A 21844-nucleotide genomic window follows, 5' to 3' on the forward strand; every position below is an offset into this window, starting at 1 on the left:
GAGGCCGAGCCGGCGCTGGGCGGGGGGGTCGCAGGGAGCTGCCCTGCAGTGGGGAGCCCGGGCTGTTCCCGGGGCTCGCCAAGCTCGCTATCAGTCATGCCAGTTTGCAGCGATCGATGGGCCCTTTTACTGGTTAAATCGCCCGAATCATCGGTTAATCGATAACGCGTTTCGTGGCGCTTAGCAGCGGGCCCTGGGAGGGGCCGGGGAGGGTCCCGGTGGAGGGGGAGCCCGCTGGGGGGTGGGAGGCCCTAAGCCGAGCCCAGAAGCTGCCCCGGTCCCCAGCTTTTGGCGGCTCCCGCCAAAGCTTTGCCCTCGGCCCTGGTCGGGGTTGGGCCTTGCACCTCCGGGGCCTGCCAGCCCGGCCCTGGGAGGCGGCTCGCCCAGCCTGGGCAGGAGCCGGACCCGGCACGATCCGAACGGAGCGTGGCTGGTTTGTGTCCCAGGCCATCGCTCCAGCTTTGGGGGCGGTGGGACAGGCCCGGACCCAGGGCAAGCCGGCCTGGGGAGCCGGCTAGTAGCCACGCCACAGGCAGGTGGGGAGAGCCCAGACCCCCCCCCCCGGAGATCAGGGGAAGGAGGCCGGGAACCCCAGAATCCTTGGCGGGGGGAGCTTTCCCCTAGGCCCGGGCTGCAGTTACAGCCCTAAACTTTGTGCCCTGTGTTCACTCTGGACGGAGACCGGCGCCCTGCGCTCTGTGCCCCGTCCCGATGATGCCTCCAGCCAAACCGCGGACTTGTCTCCCCTGGCCTGGGAAGGAAACACAACCTGTGTCCGCTTTGTCAAGGGCAGGCGTCACACCCGGCGCTGGCCGGCGGGCTGGCGAAGATGCGGGGGCGGGAGGTGATGGCTGGAGCAGGCCGGCTCTCCGCCCTGGTTTCACCCCGGTCTGTACACACACCGAAACAGAAAGGTGACACGGAGCAGCGGAAGTCATTTTCGGCTTCATTTTGTACGGCCTGTTGCTTCCAGCCTCCCTCAACTGGTTTCCCTTAAACCGATTTCTGTCATTTGGTCTCTGGTCTTCTAAACACGAGAGACTGAGCCCAGCAGCTGTGCATTCCCCCACCCCAGAAATAGGTACCTTCATTCGGTGATTACTTTATTTTGGAGGCTTTGGGGGGGAGAGTCTGGCCCCCAGTTTAGTGTGAAACAAAATGCCTTCGTCATCAGAGCTTTCAAACGGACACCTCAGCTCTGGAAATGGAGCTGATCTAAAGGAGTGTCTGTAAATTGCACCTGCCACCCTGCCTAGCAGTGTCCGTCTCCTCAGCCTAGAGCTGGAAGAGGGGCCTGCCTTGCAGAGACATCCAATCACAGCTGCAGCCTCTCCCGCCTCCCCCCCCCAAAGGTATTAACTTGGCTGGTAACAGGGTAGATCCCCAAATCCTCTAGTATGCTCTGCCATTCTCCGTATCTAGACGGGAACGGAGGTGTGTGTGTGTGTGTGTGGGGGGGGGGGTACCTGACGCATAGTTACACGGATCAACTCAAATCTCCTCGCCTCAAACTGTCCAGGGACACCTGCAGCTGTGGGCTGGAGGGGGGAGAATCTTACTCCTGTTTTTTCGTGCGTGGGGTTAAACGAGGGTTGATGGACAATCTAGTCTCCCGGTGCTTCTCAGGCCACTGAATCTAGAGAGTCTGTTAAGGGAGGCGCTTTCCCCCTCTGTGACCCGTGAAATAATCTATAGACTTGTTTACTTTCAACTCTGATCTCACCCTCAAACACTCCCCGGTGCAACACACGTGGGACTCACGCTTCCATTCCCGGCTTTTGCCTTCCTGGGTGGGTTCACATCATCACCCATCACTACTTTATTTGAGATGGTTTAAAAAGAAGGGGGTGGGCGCCGGGTGACCTCGAGGTCCGCCACGAGAATGGCAACTGCATTATTTATCTTCCGCCGGTTTAAAGGGGAGAGGGGGAAGACTTTTGTCTGCAATAAACCCTCTACCTCACCAGGGCACATCACGGGAGTGGGAGATTGAAATAAGAACTAACCAGGCGGATCCCTTGCTCCAGGCAAACCTCTAAAACATAGTTAATAACCATCAACATTGCTGGTGCAATGATGTCCTGGTAACTTCCTCAAGTATCAGAGGGGGAGCCAGTGTTAGTCTGGATCTGTCAAAAGCGACAGAGTCCTGTGACGAAGCGGGTATTCACCCACGAAAGCTCATGCTCCAATACTTCTGTTGGTCTACAAGGTGCCACAGGACGCTTTGTCGCTGATAACGTCATGTGGCTGGTGACCACCGCTTAGCACGTGGCGTGGGACATCACTGCACGCCAGGTTTGATAGTTGTGTAAATAGATGTATATTTTCCAGTTCAAAGCCAGTCCCACGGGATGAGCGTGTTAGCATCGTTGGGGCTGGATGCAATAACTTCAGATGGGCTAGTCCTAAAGAAACGCCTTATTAGTTATTATTTGCATTGTATGATTTATTTGCTCAAACAAAAGCTGGCTGTGCAATACGGGAAGGATGCTGCCGATAAAGCCTGCGGGGAGTCTCCCCGGACTGTGTCTCTAGAAGTTGCGGGGCGGGGGGGAAGGGACCAGGGTGCTGATGGAAAGTTACAGGGAAATCCTCTTCCCATGTATTTGTCCTTCGCAAAAGTCGCCTTGGATGCCCGCTTTGTGCCAGCTTTACAGTAAATCCCTGCCAGCTCCAGCGACGTGGGCTGGATGCAGTCGAATTGTTCGTGTTTTTATACAAGTTTCACCCGCCTCCTGAGTCCTTTTGAGGCTCTCTCCAAACCCCTCAACGTGCTGGTGCCTGGCACACGCTGGCTACAGCTCATTAAACCCGAGCGCCCCAGGGCAGGCTGCTCGACCTTAGCCAAAGAAATCTTGCAGCGCTTCGGGACTGCTAAGGGGTCCCGCGTGCTCCAGATTGGTGTTACCCAAAATATTCCCCCCCCCCCAGTGAAAACTCCCGGAAGGTGAAATTTCCCTTCTCGATTGAAACCGACCGCGAAAGGCTTTTGCGGAGATTTTTGCATGTTGTTAGTAAGGTGTGATTTTCAAGCGCTCTCCGGGCGCAAAGTGAAAATGATCAGGTCAGAATTTGAACATCCCCCCCATACCCTGTCGTGACCCCTCCCCTCCCTTCTCTAGCCCTCGAAAAAACACGGGACCCTCCGAGTGTGGCGCTTGGTGCGCAGAATTAAACCGCAACCCCCGGGCAGCTGCGGGAAAGACGCTGCACAAATCTGACCTTCACTAAAACTAAGTTGTGAGGTCAGCACTGTTTCACTCTGCCTGCGGCTGAACGCAAGTGGGACAGGCTCCGAGTGTGGCAGTTTCTGTAGCCGGAGATTTGCACACACAGGAAGGTGTTTGCCAGCTGCGGGAGAGGCTCCAAAGTTGTTTTTGTTAGACAGTGGATACCAAAAGCAACGACAGACACTCCGCTGTAATCAGATCGTTAGAGATACGGCGGCTAAGTGCCTGGAGCTTGGGAATCCTCGCCTGGGCTCTGTTCCTTGTTGATTAGCACTTCTCGAAGGAAGACGAGAGAACACACTTAATGCTGGCGGAGGACGTTCAGGGCAGTGTATAGCGGGACGCCTTTCCCTTTAAGTGTGTAAACGCCCCGCGGCCAGCCTTCCTCCCCAAACTGCACCGAGCCCTGTCTGGACTCTGGGCGGGCGTGTACCAGACAGAGTCACCGCAGCGCCGAAGCCTGGGGAAAGGTGTGTGCCTGGGTGTGTTTCACACGTGCGTTCAGGACAGCCTGGGAGCTGCACACCGCGGGACGACACCCGACGCCCGAAGGAGAACCAAGAGGGGCTGCGTGTGCGGTCCCAGGTACATGCACACGTCAGGCGCGCAGGAGGCTCGCAGGCTGGTTTTTGGAGAAGACACTTGCTTGTGCTCCCGATGTAGAGGGTCAGAGTTTGCCAGGCAGGAACTCCCCCTACTGTTAATTTCATAAGGCTGCAGCGGCGCGTGGGGAGAGCTCCTGAACACAGGCAGGGAGGAACCCAGCCAGAGGAAAGGGCTGTTTGGGAAAGGGCCGGCAAATCCGAGCGGTGTTAGGCGTTAAACTGTACAGCGCCGAGCCCGCAGCCCCTTGGAAAGACAACGGGGCCGAAGGAAAAAAGGGAGGCGGGTAGAGGTGGGTAGTGGCGAGTCAGGACGAGAAACGCGGCGTTTAGAGCAATTAATAATAATAATAATTAAAACTAGCCATAACAAATGCCAGCAGCGTATTGCACCGAATAAAAGTAAGTGCTGCCTGTGGCAGTGACTTCTGCTGCAGCTTCCCTTTGGCAAATGACTCCCACTGCTCCGGCTCAAGCTAGTTCGTGCACCGGGAAGACCAGGCGCTGTGTGGACGCTGTCTGTGTGATCCGGCTCAGCCCAAGTCACTCCAGCAAAGCGTAGATCTGCCCGGTAGGGTTTTCCCAAACTGTCCCACGAGTCTCTTGGCCAGAGGAGAGTAGCAAGCCGGCCTGTGAACCGGGCTTCCAGGGAACACGTCCACCTGCACGAGGCGTGTTAGCGCCGGGTGCACAGGGCTCCGGCGTGGGTGCCAGCGATCACACGGGTCTGGACATACCCGTGCGCCAGAGACCAGGGAAGCGCGGCTTCACCCCATGAAAACCACAAAGCAGCGCGAGCCCTTGGGGGGAAAGGCCTGCCTGGCCTCTCTGTAGTGTCCTTGGGGCACCTGCTCTCACTTTCCAGAAATGCCCCATTTCTCCCTGGTCTCTGCCCGGGGCTAGACTCGCTGGAATGGGCTGCCTGGGTGGGTTAAGGAGCAGACCCCCCCTTGCCGAGGCTGGGGGTGAGACTGCACGGGCCTTTCCCCCGGGGAGGCCGACAGCAGGCTCCGGAGCCAAGGGCGTGGCCCTGTTTTCTGCCCCAGTTCGTGTCTCTCCAGACCTCTCCCCCGGGCAGCGGGGGCCTGGGAAATGCTGCGCAATAGCGCCCGACAGCCCCGCGTCGATGGAGGCGCAGACTCCCAGCTAAACCCCGCCCTGGCTCCCGTGCCCCGGAGCGGCCGGGCACTGCCCGCAGCGGGAAGAGGTCTCCGGACCCCGGGCTCAGCGTTCAGAGACCAGAGAGCATCGTGCATTGCAGCTGCCCGGCCAGAGACAGGCCTGCGGTTCAGCTGCGGTGCGAGGGAGGGAGGCCAAGGGCTTGGCCTGGGGGAGGCTGAATAGTGCCGAGGCCGGTAGCCCCTGGGCGTCGGTGGCCGCTCCGCAGAGTGAGCTTGGGGTCATGGCGCGCATCACTTCACCCGGGGCTCTCAGATCAGCCGCCCCTCCTAGCAGGGCTATTCCCCTCTGCTCCTAACACACAGAGCGCGGCCAGGGGCTCTCCTCTGCCGGCCAGACCCTGGCTGGGACAGAGCCCCCCGGGAAATACCCAGGAGCGTGTTCCTGCCTCAGCTACACGAGTCAGCCTTCTTTGGGCCTGGGCCGTACTGGTTTAGACAACCTCCCTGCTCCTGTGACCCTGGTTCCCTGTCCGCTTTAGATCCCTTATGATCAGTGTGGAAAGCAAGCGAACAAAACAGAGTAACCAATCCTCACACCCACAATACACAACTTAGCAGTGCTTTGCTTCAGCTAGTCACTTCAGACAGGGAAAGAATTCTTTCTGCATCTCTCTCTCTCTCTGTGTGAGACTATTATATGTATCTTCACACACAGAGTGATTTATATTATATTATATTATATTATATTATATTATATTATATTAGCATGCATATATATATATGTCATATATTAATAATGTCATAATATCATATATATTATATTATATTATATTATATTATATTATATTATATTATATTATAGGAGCATGCATATATATGAGTCATATACATGCATATATATATATGAGTCCTGTGTGTGTGTGTGTGTGTGTGTGTGTGTGTATATACACACATGCTCCTATCTAGTCATAATAATATATATATTCTCCTGTGTATAATTATATGAGACACAGTCATAATTTATAGTATGTACGATATACAGCTTATATATAATATAAATTACATGTGCTATAAATGTGAGTCTCCGTGTACCATATAATGATACACAGAACTAGATATGTGTGTGACTGTGTAGATACAGTCTGTATAGCTATATTCACTCTCACACGCACAGCCATGCTGGCGGGGTGTATATATGTACACCTATAACATATATTATTGATGATGCACTTGCTTCACAAAGTTATCATAGGAGGGAAGAAATGTAACAAAGGGCACAGTTCCTTAATTCTGCCAAGCATATGCAGCTAGATCCGGTAATAACTATAGATTTCATGAAGGCAGAATAATAACCAGCAGCAAAATAGACGGTATCGAATCTCTTTTGTGAGGTGTGTCATACGCTGCGCTCTGAAGCCAGGGAGAGGCGGCGAGCTCCTCAGTATATTTAATGATCATTATCGCGCCGCTCTCATTTCGCGGTTCCCTCGGTAAAAGGGAGCATCCTTCTGTGACTTTGTGAAAGTGCCTTTTTTAAACAATTGCTGTGGTGGGTTTTGTTGTTGTTGTTTGTTTTGGCCGCCGTCTCATTAACTTGGGAGTGAAAATACCTGGGGGGAGGGGGGGGGAGAATTTCACTTTTACTGGAGGCGAAAAAGTTGGAGGGAAAACAAACCCGCCCCCGATCTCGGCTTGGCCTCCGCGCCTGTCCTAGCGTGGCTCGGGAGCTCGGTGGGGGTCCGCTCGCCGGCAGCTCCTGGCGGGACCCGGCTGGCCCGCGCTTTGGGGCGCTTTCCAAGCGGCACAGGGAGGAGAGGGAGTGGCCAGGACAGATCAGGGCGCCCGGCCTTTCGCAGCAGTGGGGCGGGTCGGGGGCCCGATCCTGAGCGGTGTGTCCCATACCCCCCCTGCAGCCCCAGGCCGACTTCCCCGCCCCCCATTGCCGGGGGTAACACAACCTACCCCCTCCTCCAGCCGGACCCATCCCCCATTCCCGGGGGTAACACAACCCCCCCCAGCCCCCTCCCATCCCCGGGGGTAACACAACCTCCCCCCCTCTCCCAGCCGGACCCAGCCCCCCTCCCATCCCCCATTCCCGGGGGTAACACAACCCCCACTCCCATCCCCCGGGGTAACACAACCTCCCCCCCCTCCCCCAGCCGGACCCAGCCTCCCTCCCATCCCCCATTCCCGGGGGTAACACAACCTCCCCCCTTCCCCAGCCGGCTGGACCCCACGCTGCTCCAGCGGGGGGGGGAGGGGCGCCCGAGGAGGTGGCTGGCCGCCCCCCCCCCGCGCATACTCCCCCCGGTTTGTCAATGAACCGGCCCCGCCCCCGCTCTCCCATTGGTCGGGAGCTGGCTAATCGCAGCCGGCCCCGCCCGGCAGCCAATGCGGGGGCGGCCGGCAACTTTACTTTTCCGATTGGCCCGCGGGCGGGTGAGTGACGGCCCCCGCCCCCGCCCGCTCCCAGAGGCTGAGCCCCGCGCCGCTGTCCACATGCAGCGGGGTCCTGAAGGCGGCTCCGGCCAGGCGCCTCGCTCCGCCATGGGCGCGCAGTAGCCGCGGGGCAGCCGAGACGGGCAGCGGGATGGGAGCGCAGCGCCGGGCGCCGGAGCCCGCCGGGGCGGCGCGGCGGGCGTGAGGGAGCCGAGCAGCCCGCCCGGCATGGTCGGAGCCCCCGGCCCGGCTCGCCCAGCGCCCTCCAGCTTCCCCGGGGCGGGGAGCCCCCGACAGGTCCGGCCCCGGCCCCCAGCCCGCTCCGGGATCCCGCCTCTCCAGCCCCTGGATTGCTCCGGACCCGCCTGAGGAGCCGTGCCCGTGACCTCCTCCTCCATGGCGCCCTGAGCCGCCCCAGCGCCGGCGGGAGACCTGCAGGGACCCGGACCGTCCCGAACTCCTGCCCAGGTCCCGGCCCGCCGCCGGGCGGGAGGGACCGGACATTGCCGCGCCGGGAAGGATCTTTGGGTGGGGGTTTGTGGCTGGCCTGGAGCGAGAGGTCTGGGCGGTGCGTCCCCGCAGTTTGGGCCGACGGAGCGGGGCCGAGCGCCGGGGAGTTTAATACCTGACCGGGAAGCTGCTGGGGACCGCTCCGATGGAAATACACTGTAAGCACGACCCGTTTGCAGCAATGCATAGTAAGTAGGCGGCTAGTTCCACTTCTCTGACATTTAGCACCGATCCAGCCACCCTGCCTGGTCCGATCACAGCGTCCCGAGCGGTTATTAAAGGGGGGTCGGTGTAGCTGCCTCGGGGCACCACTAGCCAGGACCAGCAGCACTTGACCTGCGCTTTGCAGGGAGGATGGAAAAGACAACAGCCGCCGCCGCTGGCTCGCTCTTTCCCCCTTGAATTCGCGAGATAAACTTCTGCGGTATTTCTAGAGAATATGTGTCACCTATATCCCCATATACACGCCACTCCGACCAGCCCTGGCTAATCAGTGTTTTATGAAAGCCAGAGACAGAGTGCACGGAGAGAACCACAATGCAAATTTCAAACATTGATTTACCTAGCGCAGGTACTAAAACCACCGGGTGAGAACTACAGAGAGGAGAGCACGGTTTATTTTGTTAGAACTTTGCCATCTCACAGTGAGATTCAAATGCCAAAACTAAGCAGTGCAATCAATCCCCTTAAATAATTCCACCGAACAGACCTGTTCCTTTTTGTAAGTCTCTCCCCTCCCTTTTTTTGGATGGCTTAAAAAGTTGAGGTTTTCCTTAGTCGACTTCTACTATTTCTCAATTATTTATGTAGAGATAATTTTTAAGACAAATCTTTACTAGAAAAAATAGGTCTTGGAAATATTAGAAACAGCCTCTTTTAGTGTGTATCATTTACTCTCTAGAAGAATGATGTACAAATATTTCTAAATCAAATCTCTCTCTCTCTCTCTCTCTCTCTCTCTCTCTCTCTCTCTCTCTCTCTCTCTCTCTCTCTCTCTCTCAGAAAACATTGTGTTTGAATGACACTGAAAAGTTTGGTCTGCAGCATTTTTGCCAAATTTAAAATACCGATTTAGCCTAAAAATACCCAGCAGTTATCAATGATAAACTGAGTCTAAAATAATTTTCTTCTAAAAACAGAATTATTTTTTGCAACATCAAAGTCTAAGTGAGGCAGAATGGCCAACTAGCTGTGTAAGTTAGCAGAATGTGTGTAATGTGTTTGCTTGAGGTTTGTTGTGCTCGAGAGGCTGGGAGAAGATTTATCCATTAACACAGTGTTATGTGAAATGACATCTTCTCTCATGGTGAGTTAAACGCTGGATTAGATCTAGAGATTTCAAGGAAATATAAAGTAGAACTAATCATATTTCCCTTCTGCACTCCAGCCTTTTAGCCAAGACAGATTTGTTTTCAAAATAAAAGAACGTGATATATAGATAGATATTATCTATCTTATAATAATACAAATTTAGAATAGGACACACAGTAGATGATTATAGAAGGACAAACTGTAAATTTACAGGGAAGCGTATAAGATGAACTACAAAGAAAAATGCAACATTTTTTGATGAAAGGAACTAAGGTTTATATTTTAGCTAAATCGAATGAGACATTTAAAACATTTTCAAACTAACCTGCTTTTTAAAAAAAGGAAAACTGTAAATGGAAAAAAAGGATTTTTTTTTAAATTTACAAATCAAAATATTTTAACTGCTGTGCAAATCGAGCTTTTTCATTTAGGAGAACGACAGTCTGAAATATGACTAATAGTGAAAACCAAGCTTTCTCGTGGAGTTGTCTTTCTGCTAATTTGACGGGCAACCATATGTGGAAAAGCCACCAAGGGACTTAGCTGCTTCCTCCATTAACCTAAATAATGATAAATCAATATCTTCTGCAGGAATGTAAGGGGAGAAAAAGAAATGGAGGGGCAAACCCCCAGTTTGATTATGATGCCTTTTGCTATTGTAGTCAATCTGTTTCTGGAAAGATTTAGTGCAACTGACTCCGAAAGAAAGAATTTCTGGCTGAATTTTCAGCTGTACTTTAACAGCTATTCTGTTTTCCCTCATGAGACCTAGTTAAAACATTTGAAATAATAATAATAACATACATATACGTGACTCTGAGGAAGGGATCAGACTTCTTCCTGCAGAACAGCCCAGGCAGTGTTTTGTCACAACTGGTGATTTAGTCTTTAGCATCCTCAGTGGGCGAAGCCAGCTAACGCCAGCCCCGTCGGAAATACCCCCAGCCTAGATCCGCCTTTGGAGCCGGGAGCAGAGAGATGCCCACCAAACAGCGGAATGCCCTGGCCAGAGAGGAATCATTTCCCAGGGAAGTATAGCAAAGCCGCCACACAGCGGGAGAGCAAATGCCGAGCAGAGAGCGGAGTGCTTACAATGCCTGCGGTTTTTTCTGGCCCAGGAATAACAATCCCACACTGTTTCTTCATTCTCGTTGGAGGGGAAAGCTGGAAACCTCCAGACCCCGAATCCAGCACCGATGCAGTGTGTAGTAAGGAAGAACAGTGTAGTTGCATTGTGCTGTGCTTTCGCTACCAGGAAAGTCAGATTTATACAGGTGGGGACAAACCCTACCGATCTGGTCGCACGCCCCAGTGTTTATATGTGTTTGATGTTAATAGGTGGGATCTTAATGGCATGTTTCGTAGTTTCAATACCTACCCAAGCAATAGGTTGGCTGGAGCGGGAACTCACCCCGGGAGTCTGGTCAGTGGTTGGGCTGGTCGAGCTGGGGGTGATTCTTCTGCGACTTAACAACAATAAGCAGCACGAGGTTAAGACCAAGACCCTCCACCTGCATCGCTTTCCACAGCTTGGTCACGACCCCGCCCCCAACCCCGGGGCATTTCCTCTTTCTAAAAGTTTTGCTCGTTCAACTTTTCCTGCTTTTTGCTTCCCACGGGGGCCAGGGGAAAGGCTGAGATGTGACGCGCCAAGGCGCAGGGCATTTTGGCTACAAACGTTCCCAGTTTGCACGTGTGCGAACAATAAAGATCCTGGCCAGCTCTCACCTGCGCTAAAATTAGCCCCAAACCAAATCCTAATCGACAGCTCCTTCCTTTCCTGTTGGACGTTTGGCTTTGCGGGAGGCTGAGGGGCAAGTGATCGCTGGGCGAGGAGAGGGAACCCATCACGCGCATTTCAGCTGGGGGAGGAAAGATACCAAATCAGAATGCGCCGAGTCAGCGGCTTCCCCTAGCACCGGGCAGCCCTTGCAGCGGAAATCCACCTAAGCAGCAATCCGAGCAAAGGAGCCAGCGAGGATCCCCTTGCAACCGGGCTGGGCTCGAAAAGAAGAGACCACCAGATGGACAGTTAAGAGCTGGACTTTCCAGATAAACGCCGGACACATTGAGAAAGACAACGAGAATTCATGTAGAAGGGCGCCTCTGTGCCTGTTCGTTTGCCAGGCTCGCCCATCGTTTTCTAATCGGGAGAACCGAGTGGGAAAATACCGTAAAGGTGTTTTGTTCCTTGAGGTGGTGGCACTTAGCTTTACCTTCTGCAAAAGAGTTCCCACCCGGTGCTAGGTGCGAGGTAATATTTGCAAAGAACACCCCGGGGGTTATTTTTCGCAATGACACTTCTAGTAATTAAAAAAAACAAACTTTCTTTAATACCCCTGTTAGCAAATGGGTTGGCTCTGTTGTGAATCAGCAACCCCTTCACTTACAGCCAATCGATGGAGCAATGCTGGATTTAGTGCTTAAACAGCTGCTATAATGTGTGTGTATTCATAGAGACGTATCTCTATACTTTTTTCCCTCACCGATATGCATATATACGCATATTACACACATATATATGAATATATACTATACATGTATGTATTGTGTGCGAACAGTTGTGTGTATATGTAATATACATATATATTATAACATATAGACACAATACACACAATCCATCCATCCATGTATATCTACATATATATGTCTATATGTATTATATACTTGAATACTTCTCAATGAAGACTATACAGTACATATGTACATACATATGTATATATGCATACATGTATGGATTATGTTATTATATTATATTCACATAACCACACACAATACATAAATATGTAGTATATATATTCTCCATAGTTAAAATTGCATTACAGTTTCTCAGTAATAGGCACAGGAGTATAGAGTGCTGCAGACTTGCCCCAGACTTAGATGTTGGCCTGGCAGAGTGCAGTTTTCTTGTGTAATCCCCCCGGAAAACACAGAAGACCCAGTTATTTAATAACGTGTATTTTTCGCAGGTTACAACTGGTTACTGTTGTCCTGCCAAACTCCCAGAGCTGGCCCTGCCAGACTCGCTGTGGCCTGTACTCTGCAGGCTGATTGTCGCCAGTAAAGAAGATCTGCTTTTTTAAAAGCGTTTTTCTTTGCCTTCCTTCAGTGAGAACTTCCATCTGCCAGCCAGAGGAGCGGGTGATAATGGGGACAAATTCGGTGGAAGAGGAGACGGCATCCCCACGGATGGATCGTTTCCCTTTCATTTGAACTAGCTGTTCCTTTCCCAGCCCATACATTTATCCCCGGCCCGAAGATGAATGGTACAAATCCGAAGGCCCGTGAACTGCCCGGAAAAGGCGCTAGGATGCTCTTTTACCGCCGCTGCAGAGTATTTTAACGTAATTGAACCTCTCCTGCTCCAGCACGCGAAGGCAGGGAGCAGAATTCACCCAGGTCTGAGCCATTTGCTGCAGAGTGACCCTAGCTAAGAGGCAGGGTAATCTCATAGCCTGGGCTGGTTACTATCCCTGGGCTGGTCTCCATCGCCTGGAAAGCCAAGTGGGGATGGCTCCTTCCCTGGCTAGTGAGACTTCGCATCAGGACTAGCGTGGTTTTGTGTCTTGGGGACAGGAGAGCAAGCAGCGAGTGAGCTGGCGGGGTCGGGGTGTTCATTTGCCTCCGGGAGACCAGCAGTATTTGAGAGCTGTACGGAGAAGACAGAGATTTTCAAACTGTTGGCTAATTAATTTGCCGGGTCATTAGCATAACGCCGCTTCCCTTTGTTAGAAATCCAGAAGGATCCAACCCTGCACAGGTTCAGAAATCTCCTCCTCAGCACAAAGCTATTGCACGTAGAGAAGAACTCCCCATGGCTTGCCAGCCGTATATATGTTTTCATAAAACCACCGATTCTTGATGATTTATCGCTACATCTTTATTATTTAGCAGCTGCAACCATCCTCCGAGGGAAAGGCCGGGTTGCTGGGGAGTGCCTCCCGCTGCAGTACATTTGTTGTGGTGACTCTCAAGCATTTTAATCCCCCCATAGCCAAACTGGGGGCTGTCTGAGCCAGCAACAATTTGGGGCTATTCACCCGCAGAGAGATCTTTGTTAGGCGCAGGGTTGTTGTTTTTTTCCAGGGGGAGGAATATAACTCCCTGTAGAGAGTGACCTGTTTGAAGTCACAGAATGGTTTCATCCCATAGTTATTGACAACAAACAGCAAGGCATTACGTTTCCCCGCCTCTATTTTAATAATCACGTTTACACTTGAACCTAACCCCGGGAAACTCCTGCAGGTGTTGATTTTGGGCTGTTTGGGGGAAACGCGGATGGTTTGCCGTTTGGCCTCACTCCCTGGCACCGAAGTTGATAGGGAAGTTCAAGTCGAGCAGGGTTTCACTTTCGCCGGGGAGAGCTGTCAGAGCATGTAGGGAGCCGAAACCCTGTCCCTGCTGAAGTGGGGGAAGAGCATCCCGCTCAGCCGGTGAAGCTCAGCTCCGCTGCTGCTGCTGCTGCGGAGCGAGCCTCGCTGGCCGCCAAGAGGGATCCGCGTTCGAACTTGGAGCAAAAAGCACCGCAGAACAGCGGGGTCCTTTGTTTAATTGTCCAGCTAGAGGGTACATTGTTGTAGGGCATTAAGGAGCCTTTGACGCTGGGAGAGCTCGATGCCCACAAAACACCGAACTTGTAATATTTGGAGGGAATAATTACAAAATTAAAACCCGTCCCAAAACAAAGCCTTAGCTTTCAATATCAAGATTTTCTTTCTTTCTTTCTTTCTTTCTTTCTTTCTTTCTTTCTTTCTTTCTTTCTTTCTTTCTTTCTTTCTTTCTTTCTTTCTTCTACTTTGAATTGCTTTTCTAGATGAAAAGCTATAGAGCTTTGCTCTTTAAAAAAAATTAAATACGATGTTAATAATTGAATATCATTGAAATTGCTTGGGAACCTGAGGCTAGTTTGTTTCAGTTAAGTGGGGTTGCACCTCTGCTTTTTGGTATTAAAAGCAGTAAGGACATTATTTTTCTGGCCTTAAAGGAATTTCAGAATCAAAACGGATAGGCTCTGTAAACTGAAAAGGATGGGATGGTTCACTCTGGAAAATGCAGCACAAGGTTATCCTCAGACTTCTCTTGATATGTTCGGAATAAACTTATTTTTGGAGCAGAAACACTTTGAACCTGAAGCTTCCACTAAGATGTGGTGTGCTGAAAAAAAGATTCACTTCTGAAATTGACAAGGAACTTCAGCGACTGGCTCCTCTGTGTAGGCTTAAACTGGCTTTAGTAATCAAATATTTTATGTGGATTCATTATGTGTTCTGACAGTTGTAGAAGGGGTTTACAAAGTTTGATAGTAGTTTATCAATGGGGAAATGACAGGATTTAAATAAAAATAGTTTATACAATTGTTTTTTTTTAAGCACTGAGGCATTTGACCTGTCAGCTTATTCTGTATAGTCCAAGTTTCCTGTAAATAGAGATTTTTCTTATTACTTTTTTGTTCCAGTTTTGGCAACAGGGCTGTCTATGCTATTATTTGTTTTCAGTTTTGCCAGCCCTCTGTGATATAAGTAGTTTGAATGATTAACAACTTGAGGATTAATTATATTTCGTCACTGCTACATGGGATTATTACATGTTCATTGGTTTTACACGGTTTAGCTGCTCCTCATCTAGCTGGGTCCCATTTCACATCAGATATATGTGCTAAAGGTGATCAGTGCAAATCTGCTAGAAACAGAATAATGTACAGGTGTGGGCTAAGCATTCACATTTCATTTGTGGGACCATAATGTCTGCAGAGGCTGCTGTAAATTATAACAGCAAAAGCCATTCCATATCCCCCCCCTTTGATTAAATTAAGCATTAAGCAGTCATTGGGGGGGGGGGGAAGTAAACGATTGTTAGATTCAGTGCAACCCTTTTGTGACTGAATGAAACTAAATTTATAAGGAAAATGGTCCCAATCTTATTTGAACACAGCCTCATATTTTTAGGGAGACTAAAAGTCACCTTTTTACCATTCAGCTACAGGGCTTCCCCGGGCAGTTCTTACTCAGGCAACATCTTCCATTGGTTTCAAGGGGAGATATTGCCTGAGTACCGCCGGCCTGGGCCTAGAACTGTAATTTGAAATGGTGTTTTACGAACTAGGGGCCTGGTTTTGATGTCACTTCAATCCATTGAAGCCAGTGGGGTTACATGGGTGTGAAATTGCTACGAGAACAGAATTAAGTTTCAACTTTTAAAATTCTTCCTGCCTTGGCAGTGAGTGATGATCAGTCATTTGAAAATGTTTAAACTCTTGTTGAGGAGTGAGGTTGATCATTGTGAAGGAGGAATCGGTGGCGAAGCAAGATTGCGGTCGAGAAGTGTCTTCCAACTATCACAAAGATGTTTTTTTTCCTGCTTGTTTTTTTTTCCCATGTGTTTCAGGACATGGAGGAGTGAATCAGTTAGGGGGTGTTTTTGTGAATGGTCGTCCACTCCCTGATGTTGTCCGCCAAAGGATTGTGGAACTTGCCCACCAAGGTGTCAGGCCGTGTGACATCTCCAGGCAGCTACGGGTCAGCCATGGTTGTGTCAGCAAAATTCTTGGCAGGTAACTTTGTTTCTGTAAAGGAAAATATCAAACACTGTATCAAAGATTCTGAAACAAGAAACAAGTCAAATGGAGACTCATAGAAATGACCTAGGAATGACAGGAAATTGCATAGGATCAGTCAGTCATAATTTAAGTTGTCTCACCTGGGAAGTGAAAGCGATTTATTTATTTATTTGTTTATTTACTTCACCACAAAATTCTTGCAAATAACTGACGAAATGAAGAGGAGGGATGGCACATGTGGTCTAAATTTCCTGCACCTGTGTGTACTGAACAAATTGACAAATCTGTGCGTCATCTGCAGTAAAATGGAAAAAAACAGAAGTTATGAATCTGGCAGTGAAAGCTACCCCTTTTGTTTTCTAAAGAACAGTCTATTTTTAGCACATAATTTCACTACCTAAAGCCACCAAGAGCAGTTGTCAGTCAGCGCACTCATTTACATGGCCTCTTTTGAAATTTGTCACAATAATTTCATTTTAAGGCTTGTTTTATTCTTGTGATAAGCTATATTCCCAATTAGAACACAAAGAACCATAAGTAATCATTAACTCTCTTAATTCTGATACTTTGAGAGTAGCCATCTTTTCTGATTGGAGATGCTCAAAGTAGTAAAGCAATAGTAAATTAAAAAAAATTCGATCATGTCAGAATTAGGTTTTGAGCTTGATTTAGATTCAGGAAAGTCATCACTGCATTTTAACTCCTTGTGCACGAATGTGAATACCATATATCACTGGTTTTAAATGAACTAGAATGCATGTATCTTGGGAACTTTTTGCTGCCATACTTTTCTATTACCTTCTATTTTCTCTCTATAACTCAGAGAAGTTTTTAAAATGTTTATTGAGCATTAACAATTGAATTAACTTCATTGTTTGCATTCCACTGGTATTAGTCATATTCTGACCTTCACTTTCCCCCCTCAATTTTAATTGATCTGTTTTATTGGTCGGACTGTAGTTATAAAGATTGTTAGAGCAAACATTTGTCTAGCAGTGTACATAGACTCTTCCCTCTGAAATAACTGCAGCAGCAGTCCCACGTGGACAAATGCAGTACTCAAAATGAAATGAATCTGGCAAAGCTAAGGATTCTTTCACCCTTATTCCATGAGACCCATTGTCTCTACTGGAGAATCTTCTCTGCAGTCCTATTCAGATTGCTGCTATAATGCCATAGGAACCAGTCATATGCACAGAAGATCCCAGAAAATCAGTGGACCTGGTTCTTCTCTCACATGCCACAGTTTTACTCCAGTGTAATTCCATTGGAAATCAACAGAGTTACCCTTGATTTTACACTGGTGTAAGTGACAGGACATGTAAGCTCTGATATCTTTACTCTTTCTGAGAGAGAGACTTTTCTTGTGTGGGACTTTCCTGCCTACCACAAGCTGCTCCATTCTGTTTGATCTTTGAATCTGTTCTGAGTGCTGGTCCTATTTGTGACACCCTACCACTCTAGCAGATTTACAAACCATTTTTATTAGTATCAGTGCAAAGCTAATAAATAGGCAACTCATTTGCCTACCGCGGAAAAGTCCAACCACTTTCCTGTTTCAGATTTGAATAGATTTGTCATTAGATATATTTGCATTATGGAGCTCAGAGAGCAGCTCCGGAGTTTTGTCATTTAAGTTGTCAACAATAAATTGGAATTTCATAGCTCATTATTTTCATAACTAATAATTACGGTGGGTAAAATGTCACTGTAATTGGAGCTGCCGTCTGTGGGGAAAAAATACAAAGGCTCCACGCAAAAATGTTCGGTTCCAAATTCTGGAACTGAAAGTCTTTGAATCCACTTGTTTTTAGTCAAACGTTGGAAAAAACACAAAACGTTCAAGGAAATAAATGTGAGCCTTTGGGACGATGGTCTGGATGGCGGCAGAAGGAGGCCGACTATAGCTGATGGCTCATGGAGCATTACAACGGGGGTGTCTGCCCTGCGCCCATTTGAGGGGAGAATTGGCAACCTGCCTGGAGCTCAAGGGCAGGATCTAATTTGCATAAAATCAAGCCGATTGCAGCTGCCCTGTCTTTAGTGTGGGGTTGTGGCCAGACTGAGAGGGAGAATTGCACTCTGGGAGCTGTAGTCTCTGTGGGCCATGCCCCAGGTTAAAGATGAGACTGTCCTGACGGGAAGAGTTCTCTGTGGAATTCTATAGGTTTAGTTGGCCTGCAGGTTGGCCCCAGCTTTACAGGGAAATTGGGATTAAGTTATTCTGGGGCGGACTCTGTAAGGGCCTCATTTTATGCCCTTTAAAGTCATTGGAATCTTTCCACTGATTTTGATGGGGTTCAGATCAGGCCCTTATCTTCTATGCCAACGTCCTTCAATGAGGCAACCCTGTTACCCAGCAACATAGGGGCCTGTCTGTCTGCAGAGTCCAAAATGCGTCACCAAACTGCTTGTCAGGTGGCTAGTTTCCTGTCGGCTAGATTGTCCAGAGCTGGAGGCAACAGTGAGCAAGGGGCAACAACCAGTGATCGGTCACACAGGCAGGCCCGAGTGAGGGAGACTGGTTACACAGAGGAATTTTTATAAATGCTGCCGTTTTTTATTTGATCCATGAAAACTGTGAGTGGTTAGTAATGTAGCACTAAGCTTACCAGAGCCCCGTTCTGGAGCTTTCACTCACTGGAGGGATGGCATAAGCGAAGGTTACAAGGGCTGGTTTGAATGGTCATTTTTCATAGGCATGATTTTTTTAGGTGCATCATGCAAACATGCTCTTCCCATTATTTCATCATTCACCCAAGGAAAGGGTATGGGGTGGGAGCAAGTGTTTCCTTCCTGCCCCAAGTTCATTGTTAGGCTCAACTCAGGGCAGACAAAGGTTTAATCCATCACAAATGCGCATCACCTTCCATTACTAGTACTCAAATGAATGCATGGAGACCGAAGTGGAACAGACCATTTGTTCCAAACTCATGTGAAAACAGGTGCAAACATCATCTTGTCACTCCCATTAAAGGGATTTTTTTAGGCTCTGAAAAAAGAGTGCCCGCAGGATGATTAAACCCGTAATGCAGAAGAAATTTGATGAATGCAACTGTCCTTGAGACACAGACTTCGGTCTCATAACATGTTCATGCTCTTTTGCATCGGAGAGATTTTAGGAGATTCGTTTTTCCGCAGACAACACAGATGTCAAGTAGCTGCAGAGAAAATATATCATGTGAACATATGTTTTTATTGGGTGGGTTCTAGTAAAGATCCTGCTAAAAATCTGGGATGTGCCAAGGTCAATGAACAAGTTTAGGCTGATAAAGATGATACAGCCAGGCAAGGTCTCCCTGTATGTAGAACCCATAAAGAAATGGGAGCTCTAAGCACAGAGGGCTTTTAGAATCAGGTCTGATAGGGAAGAAAGTTATCAGTCTCTCTGCTGTTAGTTCTGGGCTTATCTTTATCTGGTCTTAGAAAATTACAAACTATAAAAAAGTGCGTGGCATCGTTGTCTTACACAGCCAGAACTACGTCATCACTTACAGCACAACTTTTTGGCTTAGCATTTAGGGAGATTGTTTTCTTCCTTCGATTTCCTCTTGGTCCTCTGTGGGCAGAACAAGACTCCCACTTTGAGCAATACAGTAACAGCGGTTCTCAAAGTGTGGGTCAGGACCCCAAAGTGTGTTGCGACGCTGTTTTAATGGGGTCGTCAGGGCTGTTAGACCTGCTGGGGCCCAGGGCCGAAGCTGAAGCCCGAGGGTTTCAACCCTGGCTGGCGGGCTCAGGTTACAGGCTCCCTGCCTGGGGCTGCAGCCGCTGGGCTTTGGCTTTGGCCCCGCCCGCGGCAGTGGGGCTCGGGCTTTGGCCCCCACTCCCACCCAGGGCGGCTGGGCTCACGCAGGCTCAGGCTTCAGTCCCCCCTCCTGGCGTCGTATAGTAATGTTTGTTGTCCGAAGGAGGTCGCAGTGCAATGAAGTTTGAGAACAGCTGCAGTAGGACCTCAGAGTTACGAACACGTCGGGAATGGAGGTTGTTCGTAACTCTGAAATGTTCATAACAGTGAAAGAACCATAATGTTGTGTTCAAACGTTTACAACTGACCATTGACAATGCAGCTTTGAAATTTATTTTGCAGAAGAAAAATGCTGATTTCCCTCTATTTTGTAGTCATTTAACACAGCGCGATATTGTGTTTGCTTTCTTTGTCTCTGCTTTTGCCTGACTGTGCACTTCCAGTTCCAAACGAGGAGTGTGGTTGACTGGTCAGTTGGTAACTCTGGTGTCCGTAACTCTGAGGTTCTACTGTATTTTCCAAGCTTTTGTTTCAAGAAAAAGAAAAAAAGAGTCATGTTCTCAGCTGGAATAAATTGTTGCAGCTCCACTGAAGGAAGTGGAGTTGATCCCATTTACACCAGCTGAGCAGCTGTCACAGTGTCTTTAATACAATTCTGTTAAAGGGCCTGATCCTACCACTCTGTCTGATTGGAATAATTTTTAATCACACGAGTAATCTCACAGACGCCAACAGAGCAATTTGTGGGCAAGGGTTATGGTATCGGGCCCTATGAATTTAAAGAAACCAACCACTCTACTTTCTTCTGAGAATAGTGATGAGAAAATATTTTTTTTCCTCCTTAAGATCTGGATATTGAAACCATAGCTCCCAGGAAAAGAGAATACAACAATACACTGGCATACTTACTTCAAGTGTACTCTGCAAATATTTGTCATGATACTACTTTACCTGGCCTTCAAGGGGTGGGAAGTGATGACAAGGTATTTCCATTAATGAAGGCAAATTTCCCTCCAAACAGTAATTTATTACAACAGAGTTCAGTACAAAAATAATGGTGCTGAATGTGATTTGTTTCTATTATTGCCCTTACCTCTGATTAATAACACACATTTCCAGTTAATTTAGGAACTCAGCATGCCCTTTAATCTTGCATTGTTTCTATTGTCTTGCTGTTATGGAAAAATATATGTTTTATACTGGGGCCCATTTTCAATTACTATAAATTAATCCATTGGGGAGATAATGTACTACATAGCCAGGATGTGTGAGTGAAAGGGCAGATGTATCATAGAAGAGACTGGAGATGCATTGTGCTAAAAGAGTGTGCACTGTAAATCTCCAACTTTCCTGTCTGTCAACTCTTGGTAACTAAAGCTTTGTCTTGGATTCTCTCCCAGGTACTATGAGACTGGGAGCATTAAGCCTGGAGTGATTGGAGGATCCAAACCAAAGGTCGCCACACCCAAAGTTGTCGAAAAAATTGCAGAGTATAAACGCCAAAATCCCACCATGTTTGCCTGGGAGATCAGGGACAGGCTTCTAGCCGAGCGAGTGTGTGACAACGACACCGTACCCAGCGTCAGCTCGATTAACAGGTACAGATTTGGACAGCACCGGTCAGCGGCTTTCGCCGCTAGAATTTGCAGCATCTCCTCCTTTGGGTCATTTGCAAGTGATCTGGTTTGTGTTTGTTTCCTGGATGACTTGGGCAGCCATGAGAGCCAGGGTTGAGCACCGGGGCGAGTGTGTGGCATATTATGAACAATTGCTATCACCACGCAGCCTTGCTGCCGCATCCCGCTCCCGACCTGCAGTTCTTTTGCTGGGAAAGTCCCACGCTTATTCGAATTGAGCCCCACGCTCGCAGGGTTGGATTCAGCAGCAAGGGATTTCAGGATATAAACATTTCCTAGGGATAAGGTCGAGACCACCAGTGACCTGAACTACTGGTGATCTAAAAAAGGTTTGAATTCACATTCGGCTGAAGGTGGGAAGAGTGAGGTCTAGTGGTTAGAGCATGTGAGCATTTCTGGATTCCCTTAGGCCAGATTCATGTTTGGTGGGGTAAGGCACTACTCACCTTGAGTAAGGCTGATGGAATCTGGTCTGTAACCTTTATATGCCTCAATTATCCACCTGTAAGATGAGTGGTAAATTTACCCACCCAGAGGGGTGTTTTGCAAGTTAATTAATTTTTAAAAGAACTTTAAGGAACCTCACATGCAAGGTACTACCATGGGGCCTGATCCTGCACTACAGGAGCATTGCCATCGACTCTCCTGGGCACAGGGTTACGGCCCTGTAGAGGTACAAAGTATAAT

At 48.9% G+C, this 21844-nt stretch overlaps 1 protein-coding gene across 2 annotated transcripts in view; it reads left to right on the forward strand.

The window, feature by feature from the left end:
- The first annotated feature begins 8050 nt into the window (after window positions 1–8050).
- The window catches only part of PAX5 (paired box 5), a 216960-nt gene continuing 203166 nt past the window's right edge, over window positions 8051–21844 (forward strand). For both annotated transcript variants that reach the window (XM_045021445.1, XM_045021446.1), the window contains exons 1-3: window positions 8051–8093; window positions 15601–15766; window positions 20921–21118. In XM_045021445.1, coding sequence (XP_044877380.1) covers window positions 8051–8093; window positions 15601–15766; window positions 20921–21118 — 407 coding nt within the window. The remainder of the gene's footprint in view (window positions 8094–15600; window positions 15767–20920; window positions 21119–21844) is intronic.

This window comes from Mauremys mutica, chromosome 6, assembly GCF_020497125.1.
Source record: "Mauremys mutica isolate MM-2020 ecotype Southern chromosome 6, ASM2049712v1, whole genome shotgun sequence".
NCBI classification, from domain to species: domain Eukaryota; kingdom Metazoa; phylum Chordata; order Testudines; family Geoemydidae; genus Mauremys; species Mauremys mutica.